General features: G+C 39.8%; 2 protein-coding genes across 2 annotated transcripts in view; both read right to left on the minus strand.

Annotated features, from left to right (window-relative positions):
• The window catches only part of SMC5 (structural maintenance of chromosomes 5), a 76,399-nt gene extending 58,938 nt beyond the window's left edge, over positions 1 to 17,461 (minus strand). The window contains exons 1-5 of the mRNA XM_074953261.1: positions 17,272 to 17,461; positions 15,010 to 15,151; positions 13,284 to 13,336; positions 1,659 to 1,821; positions 334 to 468 (exon numbers count right to left, since the gene is read on the minus strand). Of these exons, the coding sequence (XP_074809362.1) occupies positions 334 to 468; positions 1,659 to 1,821; positions 13,284 to 13,336; positions 15,010 to 15,151; positions 17,272 to 17,438 (660 nt within the window). The 5' untranslated portion in view covers positions 17,439 to 17,461. The remainder of the gene's footprint in view (positions 1 to 333; positions 469 to 1,658; positions 1,822 to 13,283; positions 13,337 to 15,009; positions 15,152 to 17,271) is intronic.
• Positions 17,462 to 21,887: 4,426 nt separating this feature from the next.
• Positions 21,888 to 25,228, minus strand: part of MAMDC2 (MAM domain containing 2) — a 93,657-nt gene continuing 90,316 nt past the window's right edge. The window contains exons 13-14 of the mRNA XM_074954078.1: positions 23,155 to 23,239; positions 21,888 to 22,836 (exon numbers count right to left, since the gene is read on the minus strand). Of these exons, the coding sequence (XP_074810179.1) occupies positions 22,772 to 22,836; positions 23,155 to 23,239 (150 nt within the window). The 3' untranslated portion in view covers positions 21,888 to 22,771. The remainder of the gene's footprint in view (positions 22,837 to 23,154; positions 23,240 to 25,228) is intronic.

Consider the following 25,228-nt stretch of genomic DNA (forward strand, 5'->3'; position numbering starts at 1 on the left):
CTGGATGTGGCATTCAAACGTTATTGTATTACATACAGAAGACAAATGCCACTGAACTGAGTTTAAGGCCTTTGCAAGCTTGGCCAGTTAACTCGATATTGACACAATCTTCCCTGGCCAGAAGCCCAACTTTTAAATATGAATACTTCCTTATTATGCCATTGTACAAGTGAGCATAATGTCAGAAAACAAACAATTACTCTTGTAAAAGTATAATATTGTACAAAAGTACCTGACATCTACTTATTATTGATCATAGTTAAAAACAAAAATAAACTGGAAGGTCTATGAAAATCCCTCCTATCACTGTCCCTCTACTATGTAGGTACTTACCTCAAGTTCTCTCTCTCTCTCTCTGAAGTTTTTTAGTTCACAGTGGAATTGGTACATTTCTGGTGGGCCAACTGATTTCTCTGTGGCTTCAAGAAGCTCAGTCTTGGACAGTTTTGCAAATTCCCCAACTTTGTCCTGCAAAGCAGAAACCAAAAACCAATGATGTTGCAGGTCTGTTATGTTATAGCAACAAAGTAATATTTTATTGCAATATATTGGCCTCTCTCAAGCTAATATGCACATACAACATACAGTTACATGTCAGACAGCTTTGGAAGTTAGTGCATAAATTATTATTAAATGTGCACCTCAGTTATATATTACAGCCAGCCCTGTAACTCTGTTATCCAAAATCCCTCAAAATGCCCACAGTATCCTGACAAGTAGTTAGCCTATGATATAGTCATAGCTCTCCTGGCTGAAAAATCTAATTGCTATCAAATATTGTCCATGGCTTTCTGGTGATCACTGAACATTTCTCCAAACAAAAACAAAAACACCCTGGAAAACCTAAGTGCTCAAAATTTCACTCTGCCACATTCCCAGAATTTGTTTTAACGTCATTTTCCCGCTAAGGTCGAGTAGTGAAAAACTGATTTAAAAAAAAAAAATTAGCGACCTCATTAATAAACATAGTTTAACCACCACCTGATTAAAATATGTCGGCCAACATGTTTTAAAATGACACCTTTTACCCCTAGTCTAGAGAGTGTCTAATTAAATGTGTCTGTTCTCAAGTTCAGACATACTAGGAAGCCAGCTACCTACATGATGGAGCTCTCTGCTACTTTTCTTTTCCCAGACATACCCAGGTTCCTCTTGGCTTTGTTTGGAGAATGTATCTTCTATATTTAAAGATACTTAATAGTTTTGATTATTTTTCATCCATAGACGCATGGCACTTTCCAAACTACGGCAAATACCATGATCCCCAATTCAATAAGGTACAGGGGAAAAAAGTAATTTGCCCAAGATCACATAACAAGCCTAGTGCAGGCCTCCAGCCTCCTAAACTTGATCCCTATCCATTGGACCATGCCATCTCCAACACATACTTCCTTTTTTTATGGAAGATTACCTAATTTGACAAAATTAGCTAGCCTTAAAACATTATGCATGCCATACACACCCGCACACACAAAAATGGTTAAAATGGGGTGGTTGGTTTTTTTTTTAAAACCCTTTTTGGCCTTCCAAAGAGCTACCTCTAGTCGCCCTACTAAAAGGCCAAATTTTAAAAGTCACAATCCCCTTCTCCCTCCCTTCCTCTCCCCCACCAAAAAAAAAAGCAGTACTCAATTTTTATCTGTTATTGTCTCTCCTACCTGAGGAAGAAACTGGCACAGATTGGCCACTTGGATATTTAAGGCTGCAATTTGCTCCTCTACTATTTTCAGGGTTGAGGGCTTTTTATTGACAAACCACACAGATGCATTGTTTGCTACATGAATCTCACGTGTGATAATGAGATTGTCAGGAGTCTTAAACCTGATTAATAGAAAAAAGATGTTAAGCGTTTACACTTTTAGCAACTTTGGAAATATACACACAGACCGCACTGGTAACACATCTTGTTGCTTTAAATAAAAAAGCCCCACAATTTCTGATGGTAATGACTAATCACTAGCAAGTGAATAACAGGTTTAAAAAGTGTTAAAAATTACTGGATATTAGATATATCCTAATTCAGGAATGTAATAGGAATTGCTGCATATTATCTAATGATCCAAGGTGACGAGTTAATCATACAAGCCATTGCTCACAAAAATACTCCTTGCTCATATGACTAGACCCATTAGTTCCTGAAAAATCTTCACTCAACTGAGGCCAATGAGATTATTCATGTAAGTATAGTACTCATGTGAATGTATCCATGTAACTGTTTCAAAAACTGTTACAAGTGTGAACAGTAGCAACATTTAACAAGTTTTCAAGTAACTGTGCAAATAAATTTTTAAAAAACACACATAGCGATAGTTTAAAATATCTGAAATGTCTGTTACTGCACAGTACAGATTTAGATGCGTATATTCCATTTGTATTGTACTCATTCCTGAGGAAAACAAAAATATTATACCACTAAACTAACAAGTATTTCTTTATTTTCTGTTTATAACACTAAAAATACAGTATACCAGATACCTTACGAATAAATATGCAGACAAAATCCCTGTACTGAAATGCTTACCATCTAATTAGCAAAACATGGGGGACGAGATGTATCAGCAAGCAAATAAGCAGTGAAGTCAGCATGTGGTCTTGAAATTGTCATTAGTTTGGTTTAGTTTATTTTTCTAGTGTCTATTCAGTTAACACTTCTTTAAAAGGAGATAATTGGGCTTATAAGGCCTTTTGGAAAAACTGTATTTTAAGCAGGGACTTAAAAGGAGCAGATCTTGAAAGAGAAGGTGGGGTTCCAAGCATGAAGGGCTGCATGGAAAGCAGCACTAAGATGCAAGTGGGATAAGGATGTGAATACCTTTTTTGTGAACCCTATGCCTTTCCTTATAAATGCCTACCATGTCATTAATGATATTCCATTAGTCACGGTCAAGAATACTTCACCACTGTATACATCATGATCTTGATTTGAATTATGATCCTAGAGTCAAATTCACCCAAGCTGGAACAGAGGGGTACACATTTCAAATTCTAAAAGGTATTAGGCGTCCCATCAGTAAGTAGTCCCATATTTGATCACTTCCTCTCTAATCTTTCATCTGAAAACTTCCCTATTAATTAAACAAAGTACTGAATTAAATTTGGACTTCTGCAACTAAAGGTCTCCACAGACCATAAGACCCTCTCCATACTTCAAGTGAGGTATGATTGGGTTACTTTATCTCCTTTGACCTGCCTTACTACTTCCCAGAGAAAAGCGTGACCTGGAGACACATTGCAGCACCAAATGCCCCAGACTGTCTCACTTTGACCCTCCAACGATATAGCTTTGTATTTGGGAGCCAAATCCCATCTTATCTTGATCACTGTATTGACAGGGCTCATGCAAGGTCTGTCCTCTGTCCCGCTTCTTATCAAAACAGCGTCTTTAAATACTATGCTGAGATTCACGAAAGGATATATGCTGCAATATAGTTAATTTGTAAGACAGGTAGTATCTTTATTAGGTTGATCTTTTCTATGAGAGAGTGGAAAATTCAAAAGATTTCGGGCTAGAGTTTTAGATGTGCTCAGCACCCACAACTGGGATCAGGATTTCAAAAGAGTGAGACTCCCATTTAGGCATCTAAACGAATTGGTCAGGTTTCCTAACAGGCTTAGCCCTGAGTGTTGTCAAATTTTCAGAAATGTTCCTCCATGGGTGATGAGCATTTGAGAACTCTGTCAGCCACTTCATTTAAGTGCTAAATGGGAGCTAAACAAGTTTTGAAAAACTGAGCCTGGAAAAGCATTAAGGGGATCTCTTTATGGCTTGCAGGCATCCTTTGACTTTGGCAGTATAGTCAATGCGTGTCCAAGACTATCCCTTCATTATATGTTTTGAAAATCCTCTCCCCTCCATGAAGCAAAAAGTTATCCTTGGCCAAAGAGGTGGTCTAAGTAACCCATTTCTGCAGAATTTAAGTTATTTTGAAGGATCTAGCCATTAAAGCTGATCATTGCCCTAGTTAACATTCAGAAAGTTGTTTTCACAAGTCCACAAACATTAGCATTCTGCTGCTGCTGCTAACAACTTTAACAAATTTGGTCATTCTGTTTAGCAATGATTCAGAAATTACTATTAAGATCCTTGGAGGAGAGTAAGAAATTGTCAAGAATCACGGTCACTCTGCTACTTGGGAACATTAGGAGCAAGCATAATAGCTATTTGGGATAAGGGTACGGTGGAAGAGAGGACTCAAAGAAACTGAAGAGCTAGTCTTCACTCCCTCCACTATGCCCTCACAACAGCCAAGAAGCTCTGGGTGAAGGAAGATAAATGTAGCATGGAGAAAGTGAGGGAATTCCAATCGATCAGAAACTCCTAGCCACAGACAGATGTGAAAGATGGAGTTCCACCACCAATTTCTGGGAACAGCACCCTCTCCATTTACAGAAGAGGGGAAGGAGGGAAAGAGACAGATTCTCACTAGTTCTTTGCTGGTTCATCCCCATATCTATATTTTATATTAGCCATTGGCTATTGGATAATCCTCTGAATAATAGGTGTCTGAAATGTCTCAAGCCCTGTTTGCACCATTTAACCTAGTGCCTGGTTCTCTACATTTGATCTTAGCTAGATGTTTTCCTACACTTTTGTTAAAATCAAAAAAATTACAGAAATGTATGACTTTCACAGAATAAACTGGATATCATCTACATAAGATACTATTCCAGACTCCAGTGATCCTATTCATCCTCTCTCTCATTTCACTTTGTGCTCTAATTGTGGTATGCCATTAGCCTGTCCCTTTCTCTCCTCATTCATAAAATAGCACTTTACTCTACTCAGGGTGGATTTGATTTAAATCACTAGGCAGAAAGACTCGATTTAATCATGGTTTTCTACATAGAAGTGCATTCTTGTTGGTTGTTATAACCTTAATACATGTTCTTCACAACTCAGATAGAGGTAGGTTTCATTTTTAGAAGGTATACACTATACATTTTTAAACAGCGATTTATTTTGAAAACTTTTCAAATTAGTTTTACAACTATATCAGAAAATGAATGATTGTTTGGTTATTTCATTTACCAAAGGTAATTGAAACATATTTATGAAATCATTGGGAGGAGATCACCAGACAGACATTTAAATTGTTATATTTAACTAAAACAACAACATTAAGTATTCTGGATTTTTTAGTTCAACAGCAAACATATAATATTTTAACAAAACAAGCGTATGTTCCTCACGTCTCACATTTATCTTCAGACTTCTTCTCCTTGTCCAGATCTATTCCACCCCCAACAATCTTCTATTCATTGAACATTTTGAAACTCTGCACTTTAGAGAGGGGTAAGGGATTGACTGTGTACACAAATTTGCAGAGGGATAATAGAGTTGAGGTCTGTTATTTCTCACCTCTATATAGTATTTATTTATTTACTTAAAAACATTTTTGCTGTTAACAAGCATGTTACCTCTGGAGACAAAAATCCACAGTTTGAGAACTGCAAAACTAAGCATCTCTGATGGTATCTTCTAGACTGAGCACTGAGTCCCACTGGGTAAATAGAAAGATTAACCTAAATAATCTACACAGAAGCCCCTGGAACCCCATAAAATTGGGTCCCTAATCCATGAACTATTGGAACTCATTTACGAAACTTTTTAAACATTACATGAATATACTGTCTCATACTATAGAATTAATAATTCCTATTCCATTCCTATTCCATCTCTGAGCTATAATGTATCTTAAGATAGTTTTAATTTAGATAAAATGATTGAGGAAAATTATAAAAAAATCAGATTTAAATAAATCGGATTTTTTAAAATAATTGATTTATCGGTAAGTAGCAATTCTACAAAAAAGACCATATTTTTTGGAGTTAAATGCACCCACCCTACACACACCTATATCATTTGGAAGCTTATTTTACATATATTTAGATGAGGTATAATGTGGAGCTGCCAAGTAGTGCTGTAGGTCTATAGGTGAGATGAAACAGTGGTTCCCAGAATGACAAAAAAGTGTTAATTTTTTTTTGCACAGTTCCAGAAACACTGCAACATGACTAGAACGACAGTTTTAGTTCAATTGCGACACCTTAATGTGGTGTTTATTGATCAAAGATACCAAAGAAAAGTGTACAGAAATTTTTACTGGTTTTGCATGGGCAGATGAAGCTGCCCCCCAATGAAGCTGTTTAGATATAGCAAAAATCAACATTCTGCAATATAACATGAAATGTTTTCACATTGCATATTCTTAATTGTCAAAATATATATCACAAGTAATAATATTTTCTATACTTTCAATTAAAATTTGCTGACCATATCAATCTCACGCTGATGATTGCATGCCCATAGTTTGTACCAGATAGAGGGCAGATATAAATCTACATGAATTTCTAATTTAATGCTTCTCCATTGTAAGTTTTAGTACATACAATGTAGCATCTAGTCTGCCCGATGGGAGGTTTTAATTTGTAATTGCCTTTGCATGTACCACTAGCCTTTGAAATATTCTATAAACTAGCTTTTTAATTCAGTGACACTTATACACAGGTCAGTATTACTGTTACAGATGACAATATACAACTTCATACAAGGCTTCAGTCAAAGTGACCACTAAATAAAAATGGTAATTTTGATACTAACATTTAGCATTAATTCCTATCTAATTTAGCACAAGTCTATACTTGTACAAAATGAAAAATGGTGGTAGAGGTAATGTTAACAATATATTTTGGGAATTTTAACTCTCTAGGAAAGTTACAGTATATGAAGACATGGCAGTATAAGCCCCTTTTAGCTTCCATCAAAGAGAAAAAGACTTCACAAACTTTGAAAAATGTCTTATTTGTCAAGAAAAACAAAAGAACGCAAAACTGTCAGGAGGTACCAGTGCTGGACAGAATTCTGTGATTTTGGCAGCAGAATCCAGGAGAGATTAACTGTAGTGGTGGCTACCGGATGAGTTTTCTAATTTGGATGACGTGCCACGAATGCTCTGTCACAGGGGCTGCTTTCAGAAATATGCAAGCAAGTTGAATTTGACATGTCAGAGTTATACTGAACCAATGAAAGAAAAAAAATACTGAATCTGATCAGAGAGCATCATGTTCACCTGCTTCTATTGCCACCACAGCAAGCACGTCCTGCAGCGATTGGTCCTGTTGCATTGTTTGCTTGAGAAACACACAAGACAGACAAGAGAGCAACAAATCTAATGGAGGCAGCATTTCAAGGAGTAGATGACACGTTGTGCAGAATATCTGTGGAAGATTTCATTGCTAACGATGCAGTTTATCACTCAACATGCCTTTCGTCCTATTTGAGTAAAACAAATCAAAGCAAAACCATCCAGTTACACTGCAACAATATTCACCTTCCGACATTGCATTTCATCACCTGATTGAAGAGACAGACAATGATCTTATGTACCAGAAGGCTCTTCTCTTGTCCAAGCTGCTAAAAAGATATTAAGCTCTGCTTCCTTCAGATGTAGAAACTGCAACCATTCTAGTAGCAAATGACAGGAAAAATTAGAAAAACACTATGGTTCTGCAATTTCATTCCATGCACAGCATGGACAAGACAAGTCTACCATTGCTCTGTGGAGCACAGTAACATTAGCTGATACTATTCAAGCTGCTAGTAATCTGAAGCAGGAACTCAAGTCTTCCAAAGATTTTAGGGATGTTCTTTTAGTGAGTAAGCCTGATGAACTGCTTTCAAACGTACAAGTGATTTTGCATAATGGTGTTTCAATCCTTTGGTCTGAAATAGCTGAAATGAAAGCCTCAGAATATTATCCAAAGCCAGGTGATTGTCATTTACTGAGGTCAGCTACTTTTGTGCCCCAATTGGTACAGGAGTTTGTCCTTTGGTTGATGGAGATATATAATTCAGCCAGCAATGAATATCTTCTTTCAGAAGACATTCAAAGAAGATGCTTCTCAATTGCAGAGTGCATATATTTAACAGTTCCAAAATTATCACACCATGAATTTGGGTCTTCCAATTTATTGACATACTACAGCTTCATAACTGATGCAGAGTCCATGATGAGGTGAGGTAGTCCATCACTAGTGCTCCAAAAACTGAAGTAGAAAAACTCCAGGAGGTGTGTTCATTCCAAATGGAGTTGTACCACTTGATGCTGCTGGAATTCTCATCCATTAAGGAGATAATAATACAGGGTATGTCTACACTGCAAAACAACACCCTTGGCTGGCCCAGGTCAGTTGATTTGGACTCACAGGGCTCAGGCTGCAGTGTTATAAAATTGCAGTGTAGACATTTGGGCTTGGGCTGGAGTCTGGGCTCTGAGACCCTATGACAGGGGATGGTCTCAGAGCCTGGGCTCCAGCCCAAGCATCCATAAAGTTGCAGTATAATCCTCCAACCTGAGCCCAAGCCAGCTGACCCAGGCCAGCTGCAAGTGTTTCATTGCAGTGTAGATATACCCAGGACCGGCTCTAGGCACCAGCAAAGCAAGCATGTGCTGGGGGCGGCACAATTCCAGGGGAGGCATTCCAGTGACTTTTTTTTGCGCACTTGGGCAATTGCGCTCTCGGAGCTGGGGGGCGGCAAATTTTTTGCTTGGGGCAGCAAAAAAAAAAACCTTAGAGCCAGCCCTGGATATACCCATAAACAAAAATGTACAGACCACTGATGGAAACAAGGCCTTCTACTCCATGGCTAGAGTGGTATTTTAAGAACAGTCTGCAGACAGTCCAGCATCACAAGAAATACCAGTGAACCATGGGAAAGAAAAGACACTTGCTTCATATTGCATAAGAAATTCTGATTGCCCAGAGAAAGTATTTGAAAAACCTAGAACACCTCCAGAACAGACTACCCATGAAAAAGTATTTGAGAAAAACTCATTACCTACAAATGAACACTAGCTGATATCTCTCCTGGGGTTTTTTAAGACTACCACCTCCTGATGTCCTACCAATACCAAATGACAATGATACTGTTAGAGACACAAGGTGGGTGAGGTAATATATTTTATTGGAGCAACTTCTGTTGGTGAGACAAACTTTTGAGCTTACACAGAGCTCTTGTTCAGGTCTGGGAAACTAAACCAACTAACTAATGGTCCCTTGAAATATGCATTAACTACTTATGTTTAACAATCTGTTCAAATCTTGCATTTAGCAGTGACACTTGGAGTTAGTTTCCCAGGCCTGAAGAAGATCTCTGCGTAAGCTCAAAAGTTTGTCTCTCTCACCAACAGAAGTTGGTCCAATAAAAGTTATTACCTCACCTACTTTGTCTCTCTAATATCCTGGGACAAACACGGCTACAACAACACCGCATATTGCAATGGGTGATACTGTTCACGTTCAGGTGATTGTATTTTGGACTGGTTTCAACCACAAGCTTGCACCAAAGAAAAGCAACTACATGGCAGGTACCTATGCACTAACTCTATCTCCAAAGAGCAAAATATGCCACATTTATAGGCAAGCAGCAGACATGATTGATGTGGTTGACTTAATATACTACTGTGGATGCCAAACCAGCTGCCATGGCCACAGTCTATACTACAATGCTGAAATGTAAAGAAATGTCAGCAGGTCTAGGACAACAGCATGCTGTTCAGAAATGGATTCAGACTATCTATGTTGTTGCTCAGCAAGTGAAATGGACCTTCCCAAATGAACTTGGTACCAATGTGATTCACCTGGGTGGTTTTCACACCCTGTACCGCTTTATTGCGTGTATTGGGAAATTCTGAGGAGACTCACGATTGCTAGACCTTGTTGATTCTGATGTACATGTAGCTTGCAATGAAGATCAAATGCTTGCTGGCAAGCAATTCAGCCATGCTTTATGTGGCTTGACTCTAGCATCTGAGGCCAGGAGCATGCTGTACAAATTTATTATTAGATTTTGTTTTACCCTTTAGATGGTTGTTGTAAGGCTGTGAAGTCAAAGAAATCCAATTTTATGTCCTGAAATACACAGAGTCATTAAACTAACAGAAAAGAATACAAATATTTCAGTGGTCATTTTAACATGTTGATGGTGTCACTGTTTACCCCATTTCTATAGTAACAGCACTACTTGACAGCTCCACATCATACCTTAAAGTAGACATAAGCTTTTAGATAATGTATGACTTCAAGTAAAGCATGTAAACAAGTGTTTGCAGCAGAAGTTAACATTTTTATTACAAACTATTTCTTAGTGACAAAAATCTTACTTTCAAAATAAAACGTATAAGTATAGTTTCATTGTTAAGTGATTAAAAATAAATATATACTGGCCAAGTTTTTCAAAAACAGGACCTTAAGTTAGGCTGCTAAATGTTTAGGCACCATATTTAGGGTAGTATTTTCAAAAGCATGAAAAGTAACTTTGCAGCACAATTCCCAGTGACTTCAAACCCTGATGGAGGAGTATAGCCTACTCAAAGCTCTTCAGCTTTTTTAACTTGTGAAAGGTCAATGTATTGGATGGCAGAGTTGGTTTCAATTATCATACAAGGGCTATTTGCTCATCAAATTTTGCATTTGATTGAATTGTTCTCACAGGAAGCATGTTACTGAGACCCTAAACTTGTCATTTTCAGCACAAATTTTTGTAATATGAGATTTCTCAGTAAAAGAAGTCTGTGTAAAAAACTTGCTTTAGGAAGGGCAGTACTATCTGTCCCTGAGATTTTATTACAGTTAAGCCATTTTACAGGCTATTTTTATCACATATAGCATCTACATACCTTGTTCAAACAAACATAACTATGCTGAGAATAGACTAAGTGAGGTTTATTCTTCCAAGAAGATCTATTAATTTATCCCATCAGTAATGCAGTGTTTGCAGCCTACTTTGTGACTAACCACAAAATTTCTTGAGTCCACTTTCACTGTATATATGCATGTCCCGATTGTACCACTTTCCTCTGCCTTTCTTTACCTTCTTGTACTAGGATCTACCTTGATTAGTTTTGATATGGTGCTATTATTCCTTGTTCTTTCCTTACCACTTTCTGCCTCTGTTTACAATATTTTGTATTATCAGAAGCTGGAGATCTATCATATTCAGTTTCTTTCTCTTGTCTATGTATTCCTTGAATATCCTCCTGGATTTTGATAACTCACTCTTCCTGTACCACCCACATTGTGATAGGCCTCTCTCTGAGACAGTATTCTCTGCAGGACAGCAAAATTCTCATTCTCTGATGTGTGTTTGGAGAGACTTGGGTTTACACCTGCATTGGCAACTGCACTCATTTCTTCTCTCCTGTTGGGTTTTAAGAAGAAAGCATCCCTAAACTATGCTGTAGCTAAGTGTCCATCATTCATTCCTTTGCCTGTGTAACAGGGTAGCCTGATTCCTTTGAGGGAAGTTGTGTTCCAGGAAAAGCCAGTCCTGTTCTAAAACTTGGAATTGTGGGATCTGCATTTCCCCAGAAGGAGACTGAAAGAAGTGTTAAGATGATAGAGGTTGCTCCATAGTAGTTTACCAGTGAGAGACTGGCTACTCACAGTCTTCCTGCTTACTTGATTCTATCACTTGACCTAACTACATATTTTGTTACCAATAAGCAACATGTGAGGCAAAATTGTAGAAAAGAGATCTTTATTGCATATGCTGAATGGCCAGAGTTAGACGTTGAAGCTCTAGAGTTTCTGGGCAAATAGTCTAACCCCACCTTGCGTTCTTGAGCCTGGTGCACAAGCAAGAAGGTCTCTCTGACCCTCTTCACCAAGTCCCACCCACCCCTTGCATTTTCACCATGCTATGGGGAAAACCACATACATAATTAACTTCCGGTTCCACTTATACTATACCCCCTGTTCTTAAAGGGGTTGATCCTTCGAACAAGGTTGGCTAACTCCATTCCACAAGAACACAGAATGCCCATCTCTATTATAAAACCACAATACCTTGTCTTTAAACTGTATGTTACAATATGTAAATCCTCAAACACACCAGAAGAGGAAACTAAGACATACAAAGAAGAAAATCTCAAAAGATCTACTTGAGGTGAAGTAGATTTTTTAAGTCCCACCTTTTCCTATTATTTTCCATTCACCTAAGGTGTTGTCTGGTATTATATTGTCCGGTATTATATTGTCCAGGTGAAAGACTGTTGCACCAGCTTTAACAAACAAAACACACACCTTCACCACCCCACGCCTTCTTTCTGATACTACAGTCCTTGCTATCTTCCTTTTATATTATCCTACAATTACTCATGGAATATTACGATGATGGTTGTACTATTGTACTGTTTCCATTCTCAGGAGAAAAAAAAAAACAGATTCCCTTTCATTAGCCATGCCTTCCCATATTACAGTTTTTCTCCTTTGATTTAAAAAGGACAACAACAGAACCTCATCTTGCGCTGAGGAAGCAATCATTCCATATTTCTTCTTTCTTTCTCCAACTCTGCAACCAAATGCCCACCCATCACCAAGCCATGCAAATGTTGGCAGGTCAGTTACTCCTGGTCCTAGAACCAACTTCTCTACCAAGGTTCACTGTTTCCTCAAGATCCAGGATAACCTCCTTCAGTTTTTTCCCCCTCCTCACTGGTAATTAGCTGTCACCATGGCATCTCTTTCCTACCCAAGCAACATGTTTACTAGTTAATCAGCTTCTAATATCACCTCCTGTGCTTGGTTTCAAAGAAATCTCTTCGGAATGGGTCAGTCTTTGTTCAACCGCCCCATACACGTCTGAGGCCAACTGTTTGGTTCCTTTTAGTCTGCAGGAAATGTTATGCTACCTTTTATTATTTTACCCTGCCTCTCCTTCCTCCCTATTCTTCTGCCTGTTGTCTTTTCTGTTTGTTTGATGCAGTCTAAGTTCTTTGGGGCAAGAACCCAACAAGTACTATGCAAAGTTATGTTTCAATGCAAGGTTGGAGAAAGGTTCCTGAAGAGTTTTAATTTTATTTTTTATTAAATATAGAACAATTTGGATATAATTACATGTTATATTAATGGTTATAAGTGTTTACATAAAACAGTAATTGCATCACTTAACATTAAATACACCAAAATCTAACACGATTAAGTCAAGACACTTGCTTTCTATATATCACTTTTCTTTCTTTTTCTGCATGCCGGGAGCCTCCCTTAAAGATTAGGCAAGCTGCAGCAGAAAATGACAAATTGTTAGCTAGCTAATGGATCATTTCTTACAAACCAGTTATCTGACACTTTAAAATTTATTATAGTAAGCTTGTGCTTCAATACTCTTTACACACCACAAATCACTAGTACCTCAATAGATGCTGTCTACAAAACTTTTTACAAATCTGTTTATTAAAACAGAAACACAAGACAAAGTCAGCAAAAATGGTTTTAGTACTTACAGTTCAATTTCAACCAAACCTTTAGAGCACCCTCGCTTTACATATAGACCAACCTGCAGAGCAAAAGTTACAGGAACCAGTATTTTAGATTATTAAACACAAAAGGTATCTACTAAAAATATATTTAAAAATCAGACTTATAAGACAATTTAGATTTAATGTATAGGTCTGCGAATAACTAGTACCAATTTACAATGCTGCCATGCATACAATTCCCTCACATGTAGTTACAATAAAGACTATGCCTGGGCAATAACTAAAGAAATCCTGTTACGAGGAAATTAGAATTTTATACAAAACTTCTCCCTCTCTCCTTCCCTCCCCAAAGCTTCAATTTCTTCTACAGGGGAAAGGGAGAGTATGGCTCTTTTTTGTCCTTCATGATCTGCTCCAAGACTGATGCCCTATATTAGACTGGTCCTTGAATCAAGTTACACAGAAGAAGGAATTTCAGACAAAGTCATATTGCCTACTGCTAGAAAATACAAAAGAATGTGATTTAAAGATGAGTACACTGATTTGGCCCAAAGCCCATCTATTTTTACAAAAAATTGAACCCCTTGGGCATGGGGAGGAAAAAGTCATTAAGAAGTCTGGAACAATTAAAGGGATTCAGCCTGACAGCTGTATAATCCATCGTCACGAAACCAACTTTAAATATACCCTCTTAATTTGCAAAAACACATATAAAAAAGTCAAACCAACAAATAAGTAGATTAGAAAATCCTACTGCCTATTCAAAAGGTCCACTTTCAACATACCATAAAACACACTTCTCTTTTATAAAAGTGTAGTGTATTAAAGAAAAAAAATGAAATTTTATTCACCTGTAAACAGAGTTTTTAAAGATGGACTCTACATATTCATATTCATGGAATACGCTGACAGTTCAGCCCTGATGGTGGAACCTTCTTGTAGCAGTAAAATGCTCCAACAAGCACTATCAGGGCTGCAATGTTACTGCAACATATGAACAGGATGTGCAGAGCCTACCCAAAGAACTACATTTAAGGATTCTCTACACTTGGGCGTTGTTCCCAATTAACCCCTTATGTTGACATTCTTACTCAGGAATAAGAGTGATTTGTTCCTGCTTAGTTGAACATACATCTAAAATGTATTAAGATAACAGGAACAAGGCACTCTTATTCTGGAGTAAGAGTGTTCGCATTGCCAATAATGCTGTCAATAACACATTTCAACCCTCTATAAGGCTCTTAACCAAAAGTATTATGTGCCCCAAAATCATCTAACTTGCTCTCTAACACAAAGCCCTTTGATATCAATTATCAACAGATAAGCATCTCAGACTTTCACAGATTCCATGCATTTTGGAAGTTCTGATGAAAAAAGATTTAAAAGTGAAACACTACAAAGTTAGAAAATATAAGAATTACCACTATTCCTACATGCTTCAATTTATCTAATTAGGTTGTGTTAGCTGCAAAATTTTAAGAGGTCCCAACATGAATCAAGTGCTTCCAGACTGAACACAAGAGCTCAGTTAGGTTGATAAGCAGAAGACCAACATTACAGCTGCAGATCTCTTTGTAGATTTATAGCAGAGCTGGACAATTCAGAGAGATTTTGTTTCTGCAGCAGATTGACCTGCTGAGGTGTTATTATCTACCTGGAGTTTACAAAGCACCAGGATTATGGTTATTCCTGTTGGACTGGGCCCTAAATTATTAAATGAAATGTCTAGATCTCAAAAATTTGCACTCACCTTGTCTGCACGCCCTATGAAAGAAGGTTTTCCTGCCAATCCCAGACAGATGGCACACACAATGCTTGACTTTCCTGTTCCATTGGCTCCTACTATCATGTTCAAATGGGGCCCTGGAGACACTTCACAATTATCGTATGTTCTAAAAGAAACGATCATTTTAGGCTAATAGACAGTGATATGGACCAGAAAAATCAATCACAATTTCATGCAAAACAAGCATATTTGCCTCAGCGCCATTCTGACATTTTTTTAAATATGATAAACCAGTACTTCTAACAATACCGCAGATAAGATTGAAGTCTTTTCAAAATATTGTTTTCTAGAAAAACTCAACACATGCCAAAAAAACCCTAATCCCATATCATTTAACACAGTGTAATGAAAATATACCAGCTGCAGAACATATCTATCCTTTACCACAATGACTGCGGAGAATGAAAAGCTTAGGGTAAAATCCTGGCTCCACCGAATCAACTGCATAGCCCCTCTTGACATCAATGGAGCCAAGATTTCATCCTTAATATTTTTACCCCAAAAAGGTTAGTCTTTTAGAGAAAATGGACAAGTTGAATTTTGCAAGGCTGATTTAAACACTTTTTGTTCAGTTGATTGTTTCTAAGTCTGGCAGATTTGACTCATGTAGGCAGAGGGCTGTCTCCTGTAGTTGCAGATCTTAGAAGGTATAACCTGCACCAACGGCCTGTGTGATATCACAGCAAGCCAGATCTAAGATCTGCAGCATAGTTCCTGACTGTCAGTAGACTGAAATTTCCAATCCAATCTGAAATTTCTACGATAAATTAACATAGTTACAAAATCTGAGAATTATAATTAAAACTAATATTAAAGAGCTCTTTGGGGTAGAGGCAGTGGTTTTGTTATATGTTTGAACAGTGCCTAGCATAGTGAAGTAATGATCTATTACTGGAGTTCCTAAGCACTAATGCACTACAAATAATTAATAAAATTAGTAGTCAGTACTGTACCTCCTGTGCCATTTATTTTTACATTAAATTCAGTATCTTCTATTGTTCATTCATTTTCAATTTTCCAAATGCAAAAGAGATTTTACTGACAACACATAGCCGCACTTAGAAGAGCTCAGGGATATAAGTAACAGCTTGTCTTCATGTATAGCGGTACAGCTGCGCCACTGTAGCACTTCACTGAAGACACTACTATGTCATCGGAAGAGCTTCTCCTGTTGGTGTAGTTTGTCCACCTCCTGGAGAGGCAGCAGCTATGTTGGTGAGAGAAGCCCTCCCGTCAACACAGCACTGTCTACATAGGGGGTTAGATCAGTATAAGTTCATCACTCAGGGGTGTGAAAAATCCACATCACTAAGCAACAGTTATACTGATAGTGGTCTGTAAAGTAGACCTCGCCTAAAGATTTGGCTGCTGGGGCTTTTGGCACCCAAAGATGAGTGGGAGACAGGCTGTGCAGCAGACACATAACCTATATGTTTCTTCTTTAAAGGATCAAGCAATTGACTACTTCATGCTGAGGCTTAAACTGCCATACTCTAGGTGTCAGTGTTAACCTATTGTGATACATATGGCAGTTCACACCTCCAAAAGCAGTGGTTTCCCTATCTGTCGGTAGAATCAGGAAGACGACAGCGCTGTCCTTACATTTACCTTTTTAAGGATTCTGTCCCCAGGCATAAAGCTAGAGCAGTTTTTTTTCTGGAGGTGTGGAACACGAAAGGCGTGGGGAGCTAGCCAGTACCCGGCGCCTAGCCCAAGCCGTTTGTGAATGCCGGCCAGGCGCTGTCCAACACTGAAGGTACAACCAGGGACACACACGCTGCCCGTTTTACAAGGCGGCCGACACAGGGCCACTCTAGTCTCCTGAAGCCGCTAGTGCGCAGAACTAGGCCGGCCGCAGCAGCCCGAGCACCCGGGGTCAGCACAAGCCGCACCGGCCAGCGAGCTGCGCCCACACGTCGGGGGGGGGGGGGGGGAAGGCCCCCCGCGTTCCCACACCGCAGCCGGGCTCCCTCCCACTACCGCACGTGACAGCAGGGGCAGGGCGGCACCTCCACCGCCCACGGTCACGTCTGCGACCCAGGCCGGGCCGAGCGGTGCCTGGCGTGATCCCCTGACTCCCGGAGCTGGGCCCTTAGCCGAGTGCCAAACGCCCGCCTCCCCACGGCCCAGCCGACGGCCCCCCAGCACGAGCCTCAGCCCCCACCAGCCAGGTCGCTCTCGCCCGCTGCCTCCCCTCGCCCCAGCAGCAGGGGGCGCCGCACTCACAGGAAATTCTCCATAGTGACCCTGAGTATGGAGCCCTCCACGAAGGGCGACTGCGGCTGCCCCCGGCCGCTTCCCTCCGGCCCGGCAGCCCCCAAGCCTCGCTTCCTCCACCCGGCGCCGCTGCCGGTAGTGGCGGCCCCGAGTTTCCGTTTGCCCGGGGCCGCCATCTTTGCACCAAGCTGAAGCACCGCCCACCACCTGAAACTCTTGTCGCGCGCCGTTAAGATGAAAACGAGCCCGACACCGCGCGCCCTAGTCCCATTGGTAGACAGACTGGGACGGACCGGGGAGAGGCAGAGTCCATTGGCTAATGGAACTCCAGGCCTCACGCGAAATCTCACTGGTTGAGAGATGGAGGGGTGGGGTCAATTCGTTACTTTCAGTTCAGTACGCAGGGTCCGTTCGCGCGATACGGAGAGGAGGAGCCGTCCCACAAGCCGGCCAGCCTGCTAGGTCACGTGGTACATTTCTGTCGGGGGTGGGAGAAGTGTGACGTTGGTTGTGGCGGCCTCTCTGATAGGGTTTTATATGGCGATCGGGGGAGGGAGGTATAATAGCATCCCGGCTTGAAGCCCTGTCTCCGCGTAGGCGCCGCGCCTTATTTGCATACGCCGGAATCACGGAGGTTTGTCCCCCACCTGACAAGGAAACTGCCTACAGCTCGCCTCCTGCTGTGCAGCCATCAAAGACTACACTGCCCAGCATGCAGCGCGGCAAGCGGGCGCCTCCCTTCCCCGTGACTGGCTGAGCATGGCGTGGTGGGAGAGGTAGTTCTCTTGAGCCCCTCCCCCCACTTTGCGGGCAGCTGCTCTCTGGTTCGGGGTGGGCGGAGGTCTCTGTTTTCCCTGGCGGGGCTGATTGCCCCATGCGCGAAGCAGGGCTCAGCCTTTCGGGCTGGGGCAGGAGGGGAATTGCTCACCCCACCAGCTGCCTGCAGGCAGGGGCATGGGGCAAGCCTGAAACTGCCCAGACCAGGCCCCGCCCCTGGGTTTCTGTATTAAAGTGGTTTCAGAGTAGCAGCCATGTTTGTCTGTATCCACAAAAAGAAAAGGAGGACTTGTGGCACCTTAGAGACTAACAATGGCAGCAGCCTTCGCTGCTGTGCAACGTGCCAGGACAGGCACCAGCAGACTGCTGCACCACTTCTCCATGCTGCTTTGGTGGAGGTGGCCAGTTACAGGCAGGGCCCTGACACCTGTGGACAATTTTATAAGTGTTGTATAAAAATGCTAGACTTCTCAATACTATGATGGATGAACTGGACTGTCTGGTACTATTAAGTGAGACTATTGATATAAATGAAATCACAGAAATTTAGTGAACTTCTGATAATCTATGGGATACAGTAATACCACAGTATAGAATCACAGGGTTGGAAGGGACTTCAGGAGGTCATCTAGTCCAACCCCCTGCTGAAAGCAGGACCAATCTCCCATTTTTGTCCGAGATCCCTAAATGGCCCCCTCAGGGATTGAACTCACATCCCTGGGTTTAGCAGGCTAATACTCAAACCACTGATAGAATGATAGAGTAGGTTGCACCAGTGGGGACGTGGCACTATATATGAAAGAGAGTCAAATATAGTAAAAATCTAGAATCTCTATGGATATAAATTCCATTCTTGAATAATGAGTATAGCAGTAGGAACGTACTACCGAGCATCTGACCAAGATAGTGATTATAACATGCTCTTGGAGATTAGAGAGGCTATAAAAAAACAGTAATAATGGGGGATTTTTAACTATTCCCACGTTGACTGGGTACATGTCACCTCAGGACAGGATGTTGATATAAAGTTTCTAGACACCATAAATGACTGCTTCTTGAAGCAGCTAGTCCAGGAACCCACAAGGGGAGAGGTAATACTTGATTCAGTCCTATTAATTTCATTAAAACAGTCCTATCATACCATGTGCCAGTAAGAGGCCCTTCAGGAGGGAAGGTGATTTTATATTCTGAGAAGCAAGGGGTAGGAGAGAAGCTAGGAGCAGGGCTCAGATGGTTTAGGGTTAGTCAGATGAAGAGTTCCTAGCATGGAGACAAGCTAGCTGCTGGTATCTTAGTATTGTTTGACACCAGATGCATTTACGTTTTTAATATGTCTCAAAGTGCCATTTTCAATTCACTCCTCTATCCCCTCCCTGATATTTGAAATTGGGAAGCATAAAAACTATGGCTGTTACAAAAAAAACATACTAAAGGTGATTTCAAACTGAGGGTGGTGTTATTGTCTTTTCCACAAGATGGCAGCATAATCGAGCAGTTTTTCCGTAGAGAAAGAATTTTAAAGGCATATGTGATATACAATAATTAACAAACAAGTCCTTCAGGAATATGCTTGTTTTAGTTATTTGCAATCAACTAGGGAGCAGGGGCAGAGATAGCCTTCAAAATGGAAGCTGCTGGATTGTATGGAACATTAGTCAAAGGGATTGTTCCTAAAAGTCATTGGTTATTCAACATCCTTTCCCCTCTTTTTGAGGAGGGCCCTCAACAGATTCATTTTAGGGATGGGTGGGTATTCCACCATCACTGTTGGAACTGGCAGGACTTCCACCAATGGCATTAGGGTTTCTGCAAGTTCCTTTCCTTACAGCTGAGCTGACACTCTCAGTTGTCAATATAGCTCCAGCCATAAAGAGTGGGGCAACTAGATTAAGAAGTTACATGAAAGTAAAACTGAAGTAACAGAGTGGTGAGCCCTTATGTTAAACCAAGATTAATCTAATACTGGGCCAGAATCTGGTCTCATTTACACTAGTGTAAACCCAAAATAACTGTATTAAATTTGATATCAACTGGATTTACACCAGTGTAACTGATAAGAATTTGTCCCTCTTAAATAATAAAAATATGCAAAAAGAGGAGCTGATAGAACATATACATACAAACAGCAAAATAAAGAGGACAATATTACAAACAACAAAGGGACAATGGAAAGGTCTGTCCTGCTCTCAGGACAATGCCAGTTTTACTGCAATATAATTTGTTTCCAGAACAACCAAATATAAACCACTGAGTGTTTGGGATCCTGTAGTTGCTTTTGAAGGCTCTGGTTACATACCTATACTGGAATAGTCCACAGAACTGGGCTCATAGCAGTTGCATGAGGATTTATTTTTAAAGGCATCTGAAGAGATTTTTAGATGGCTGATTTATATGACATGTCATATAGCTTAGGTATCAGCTTCAATTCTTTGCTTTGCTGTGATCCACTTATTATGCTCCAGTGATGCAAGGGGCCATATAATAGATGAAACTGGTCTCCAGGTCCAGGATATTCCCCTGATGCAGAGGGTTTCCTACTTAGCATAGGCATTCCATCAGTCTGTGCAGTCTCCCTCCCCTATCTCAGCATAGAGACTTGCCAGTTGGGGGAGCACTGTGCATGCTACCTCTATTCTTAATTGACCATGGGCATCAAGGGGTCATGTGCTGCCCTGAGGCTGTGAATTCAGGAGGCACAAAGTGTCTTAAAGCCACCTTTTCTCTTCCCCCTTTCATTCTGCTGTCTAGTGCGGTGTCTTTTTTTCATTTGTGGACCCCTAAACAATTTTAAATGGAGCTGTGGACCCCTTTGGAAATCTTAAGACAGTCTGCAGACCACCCACTGTTCTATGGTAAAAACAACATTTTGTGGACCCCTTAGACAGTCTGTGGACCCCAGGTTGAAAAACCACAGGAAGTATTGGTTAATTAATATATCTTAAGATAGTTGTTTAATGTATGTATTGAACAAAATCATATCCTTTGATTGTGCCTCCAATGTTAAAAAAAAAAAAACAACACACCAAAAACCCAGCTGATTGGAGGCATAAGGTAAATCTGCACAGCAAAAATAAAAACCCTGCAGCAGCAAGTCTAAGAGCCTGAGTAAACTGACTCAGTCTTGCACTATAGGGTAAAAATAGCAGCACAGATGACTTTTGGGGTCGGGCTGGAGCCCAGGCTCCAAGACCCACCCCTATCACCAGGGTTCAGAGTCCAGGCACCACCCCAAGCCCAAACATCTATACTGCAATTTTTAGCCCCATAGCGTGAGCCCCATGAGCCTGAGTCAGTTGACCCAGGCTATGAGACTCGCTGCTGCAAGTCTTTTTTGCAGTGTAGACTTACTGATAGAGGTCCAGATCTTCAGCTGTGGCCAAGGAATGTTCAGTGCAGCTTGTGGAGGTGGGGGCAGTGGATTGGACTCTAGATGCAAATTAGAGCAGCCTGAAGTCTGCTCCAATATGCACCAGGTACCAGCAGTCCCAAGGGATCGTTATAGCAGCTGGGGATCACGGGTGTACAAGGGAGCACTGGCCACTCCTGTTTCCTGGGCCACATACCCTGTTTCAACAGCCAGAATGGGGACTGGCATAGGAACTGTTACAGTGTCTACATACAGAATCCTCCTGTAGCTGGTTACGTTGGCTTTTGGGCTGCTCTGGGCTCCTGTAGTGCAAATGTACCGGAGGATCCAGCCCATAATTTTTTCCTGAAAATTCTAACCTTGTTTGCATATCATCATGGCAATAACTGGAGAACATGGTGTTTGAAGTGGAGCAATAAAATAAGACATTCAAAATTACATTTTATTAGATAGTTTGGTAATTTTAAAACAACCATCTTGTAATACAAACACACATATTATGTCTTAAGAGTTAACAGATTATGTGAAGTTAGTTTCTTTTTAACATAAATGCAAAACATTTCTTGGGTAAAGTCTATAAAAAGTGTGAGTGTAGAAACTAACATTTAAAAAAGGAGGCCTGCAGTCCAAACAAAGTGTTCCTCTTCTATTGCATACAAATCAATAGCAGTGTATTTTAATATAGTATTAACTTGCACTGAATCACACTGGAACATTGATGGAAGTCCTTTTGTTATGCACATTGATGGCAAATAGATTCATTATAGTAATTAATCTGGCAAAGAATAGTGAAAAATCCATTCATATGGAACATTTAAAGTATTACCATTAAGAGACTACATTTTCCCAGAGAGATTTGTCATCATGAATAATTGCATTCAATGTGCAGGATATTATTAATATCCAATATTATTTACGTATTTCAAAATATTTATAAGTCTTGAAATAAAAACAAAACCCAATTTCTACCCAACACAAAACATTCATTGAATGCAGATTTAAGATAACACAATATCAAATTTTAATTGTGCCCTTTTTATCTTCTTCTCTTTATCTATGTGACAAAAAAGATTTACCAAAAAGCATTAGTATTTTATTGCTTGATCTGTGCAAAATGGGAAGCCTTTATATAATATCTAATATCACATGCAAAAGAGAAAAAATACAATAAGAACAGTCTAAGAAGCCCTGAGTCAGTAACTTTGTTACAAAGGCCAAAGACAAGAGTGCGCTGAGTTCTTCCTATACATCGGTGACATATTCAAAATACTCCAGTATTTATCGTTTTATACAAAAAAGGGAGGGAATTGTGCAGTTTCTCACATATAACTTACATAGTGCTTCATTCATTTCAACAGAACTTATTTAATACTCAATTTCATTTACGTCATCATAATCCCCGGATGAATGCTGAGTAATTTCTCCCATTTCTAGAACAGAAAAGAGGGAAGACTATTAACTGTTTTCATATTTCTTTATCATTTTTACGTACACAGAATTGAATTACCATGTTGGACTTTGACCAAGAGACTGGGCTTACATCCATGTGATCTTTACTTACCACAAGCTATCAGGACTCTGGTTTTACATCTCGTCCAAAAAATGGCCCCTCCAGCAGTACGGTGGTCCTTAATACCACACTACTATGGGATTGATTCAATGTTGTCTCAGGAAAAATAGCACCAACTCACTAAAATCACTACCTATAGTACCTAGGTGTCTAAGAGAATTATAAGTATAAAATTTACCTATACAGGGTCCAGCCTGGAACAGAATATCATCTATAGCAATGTCACTTCTTATTGACACTCCACGAACTGCTTCAACAATAATCTGTAAAAACAACCCATATGGTTTTCATAAATATCACATCTAGAAAAAAGTACACCTTTTTAAAAATGCAAAACCCTGATGCAGGCTATTTTAAGATATAATGCAACCCCAATGCTATTCTAAGAAAAAAAATATATACTCAGTGATTAGCATATTTTAATAGACTTCATTCTAATTAGTCCGAGAACTGAGATGCATGGGACACCCAGAAAAGGCCAATCAAATCTCAGAATTTGGTATTGAACTGTTTTGTCCTAAGGATGACTGACAAATAATCAGTTAGTTTTCATGATGTAATGTTTCTCTTGTTTTTTCATTGCCTGAGTGTCGTCCTTATCACCCGGGTAAGTTGTGAGGGCATAATTTTGTGATAAACCAGCAAGTTCTTCCTCTTACTCCTGCAGTTGAATTTAGCTCTTAATAAAAAGCAATTTTTTTCTAATTAATCTCTAGACATTTAAGACAAAATGAACCTATCAGTATATGTTTTCTATTAATGGTTAATGCATTTTGGGGCCACTCTTGTGCCAATAGATATTAGACATTGTACCACTGACTTTAATAGGACCAGACACAGGTTCTTATTGTACACAGAGTTAAAATCCTGGCCTCGTTGAGGTCAATTGCAAAGCTCCCATTGACTTCAACAGGGCCAAGATTTCACTGCAGAATTACTGAGGCACAGCCACAAGAGGAAACACAGCAAAAGGATGCATTTGTGCATTGTTACAAATGTTTTTGATAACAAATAAATTATTTGATGATTAAATTCTAAGTGTATGAGGGACTTTTTTTAATAAACCAAATAAGCTCTGATACCCTTCGGTAGCCAAATTCTTCTAAGCAGCCTATCAACAGAGAATTCTTGTCAGCAGAAGTATGCATTCTCCCTGATAAAAAGCAATTGTCTCTATTCTGGATAGTTTACAAATTGAATTAAACATTGTGAAGGCATACAAGATGGGCATATTTTGTTTGGTTTTGTGTGTGCATCTGTTTGTTTGTTTCATTTACACAAGGGCCAAGATGCAGCAATTCTGGTGAAAGCCGGGAGGTCCTGAATAGTTAGAGAGAGTGATAGGATGGTCTATTTTTCACCCAAGTTACATAATTTTACAGGTCCCTCTAATAAGGCCGTTGGTTAAGGAGTATGGAATAACTGAATCTTAAGATGCGTTGCCAGGTGAGGTCACATAATAGATGACCAATGGTTGGACAGATGAAATTGGCAACTATGGGATGTGTTCTGAGACCAGTAGAATGTGCATCTTAACCAAGAGAGATGCATCATTAATGATTCCAAATTTCAATGAATTGAGAGTTTATTGATCTATAGTGACATTGAAAGAGAAATGTAAAACCAGTTGTGGAGAAGAAATACAAGCAAAGATGTACAGATATATTAAAAAGGGAAAGACAGACTTTCCTCCCTTAAGATTTTTATGTGCGTATCTATGCAATCAAAGTATTTGGGTCAGTAAGGGTCTAAGTCATTTTTGTTATCGTCTTTTGTAAGTCAACATACAATTAGATTTAATAATAATTCATAGTAAAATATTCCAAGTAGCACAACCTTGGGTATTACATCATCTTCCACCTGGTTCATTTCCTGTTATAACTTGCATCAGTGCATTTCTAACCTTCATATCTGGATATTCAGAATTGGGGTTTGGTTCAAATACATCTCTAAATTTAATGTCAGTGGGGCCCAGACTTTCATAATTATGCACACACTTGCCTGGCTCACTTGCATATGCAATGTAACTGCATAAGCAAATGACCAGTTAGACTTGCACAATCAATTAATGTAATTACATGGGCAATCGTGGTAATTTTGGCTTCAAAAAAGGCATGCAAATATGCCTGCAATGGAAAACGTGCAGTTCAGAAAATCTAGATCTATCAAGAATGAACATTATTAGGGTCCAGTCCCGTGAGGTGCTGAGGGTCCTCAAATTCCACTGAAATTAACCTGGAGTTTAGGGCAGA

The sequence above is a fragment of the Natator depressus genome, chromosome 5 (assembly GCF_965152275.1).
Source record: "Natator depressus isolate rNatDep1 chromosome 5, rNatDep2.hap1, whole genome shotgun sequence".
Classification (NCBI taxonomy): Eukaryota; Metazoa; Chordata; order Testudines; family Cheloniidae; genus Natator; species Natator depressus.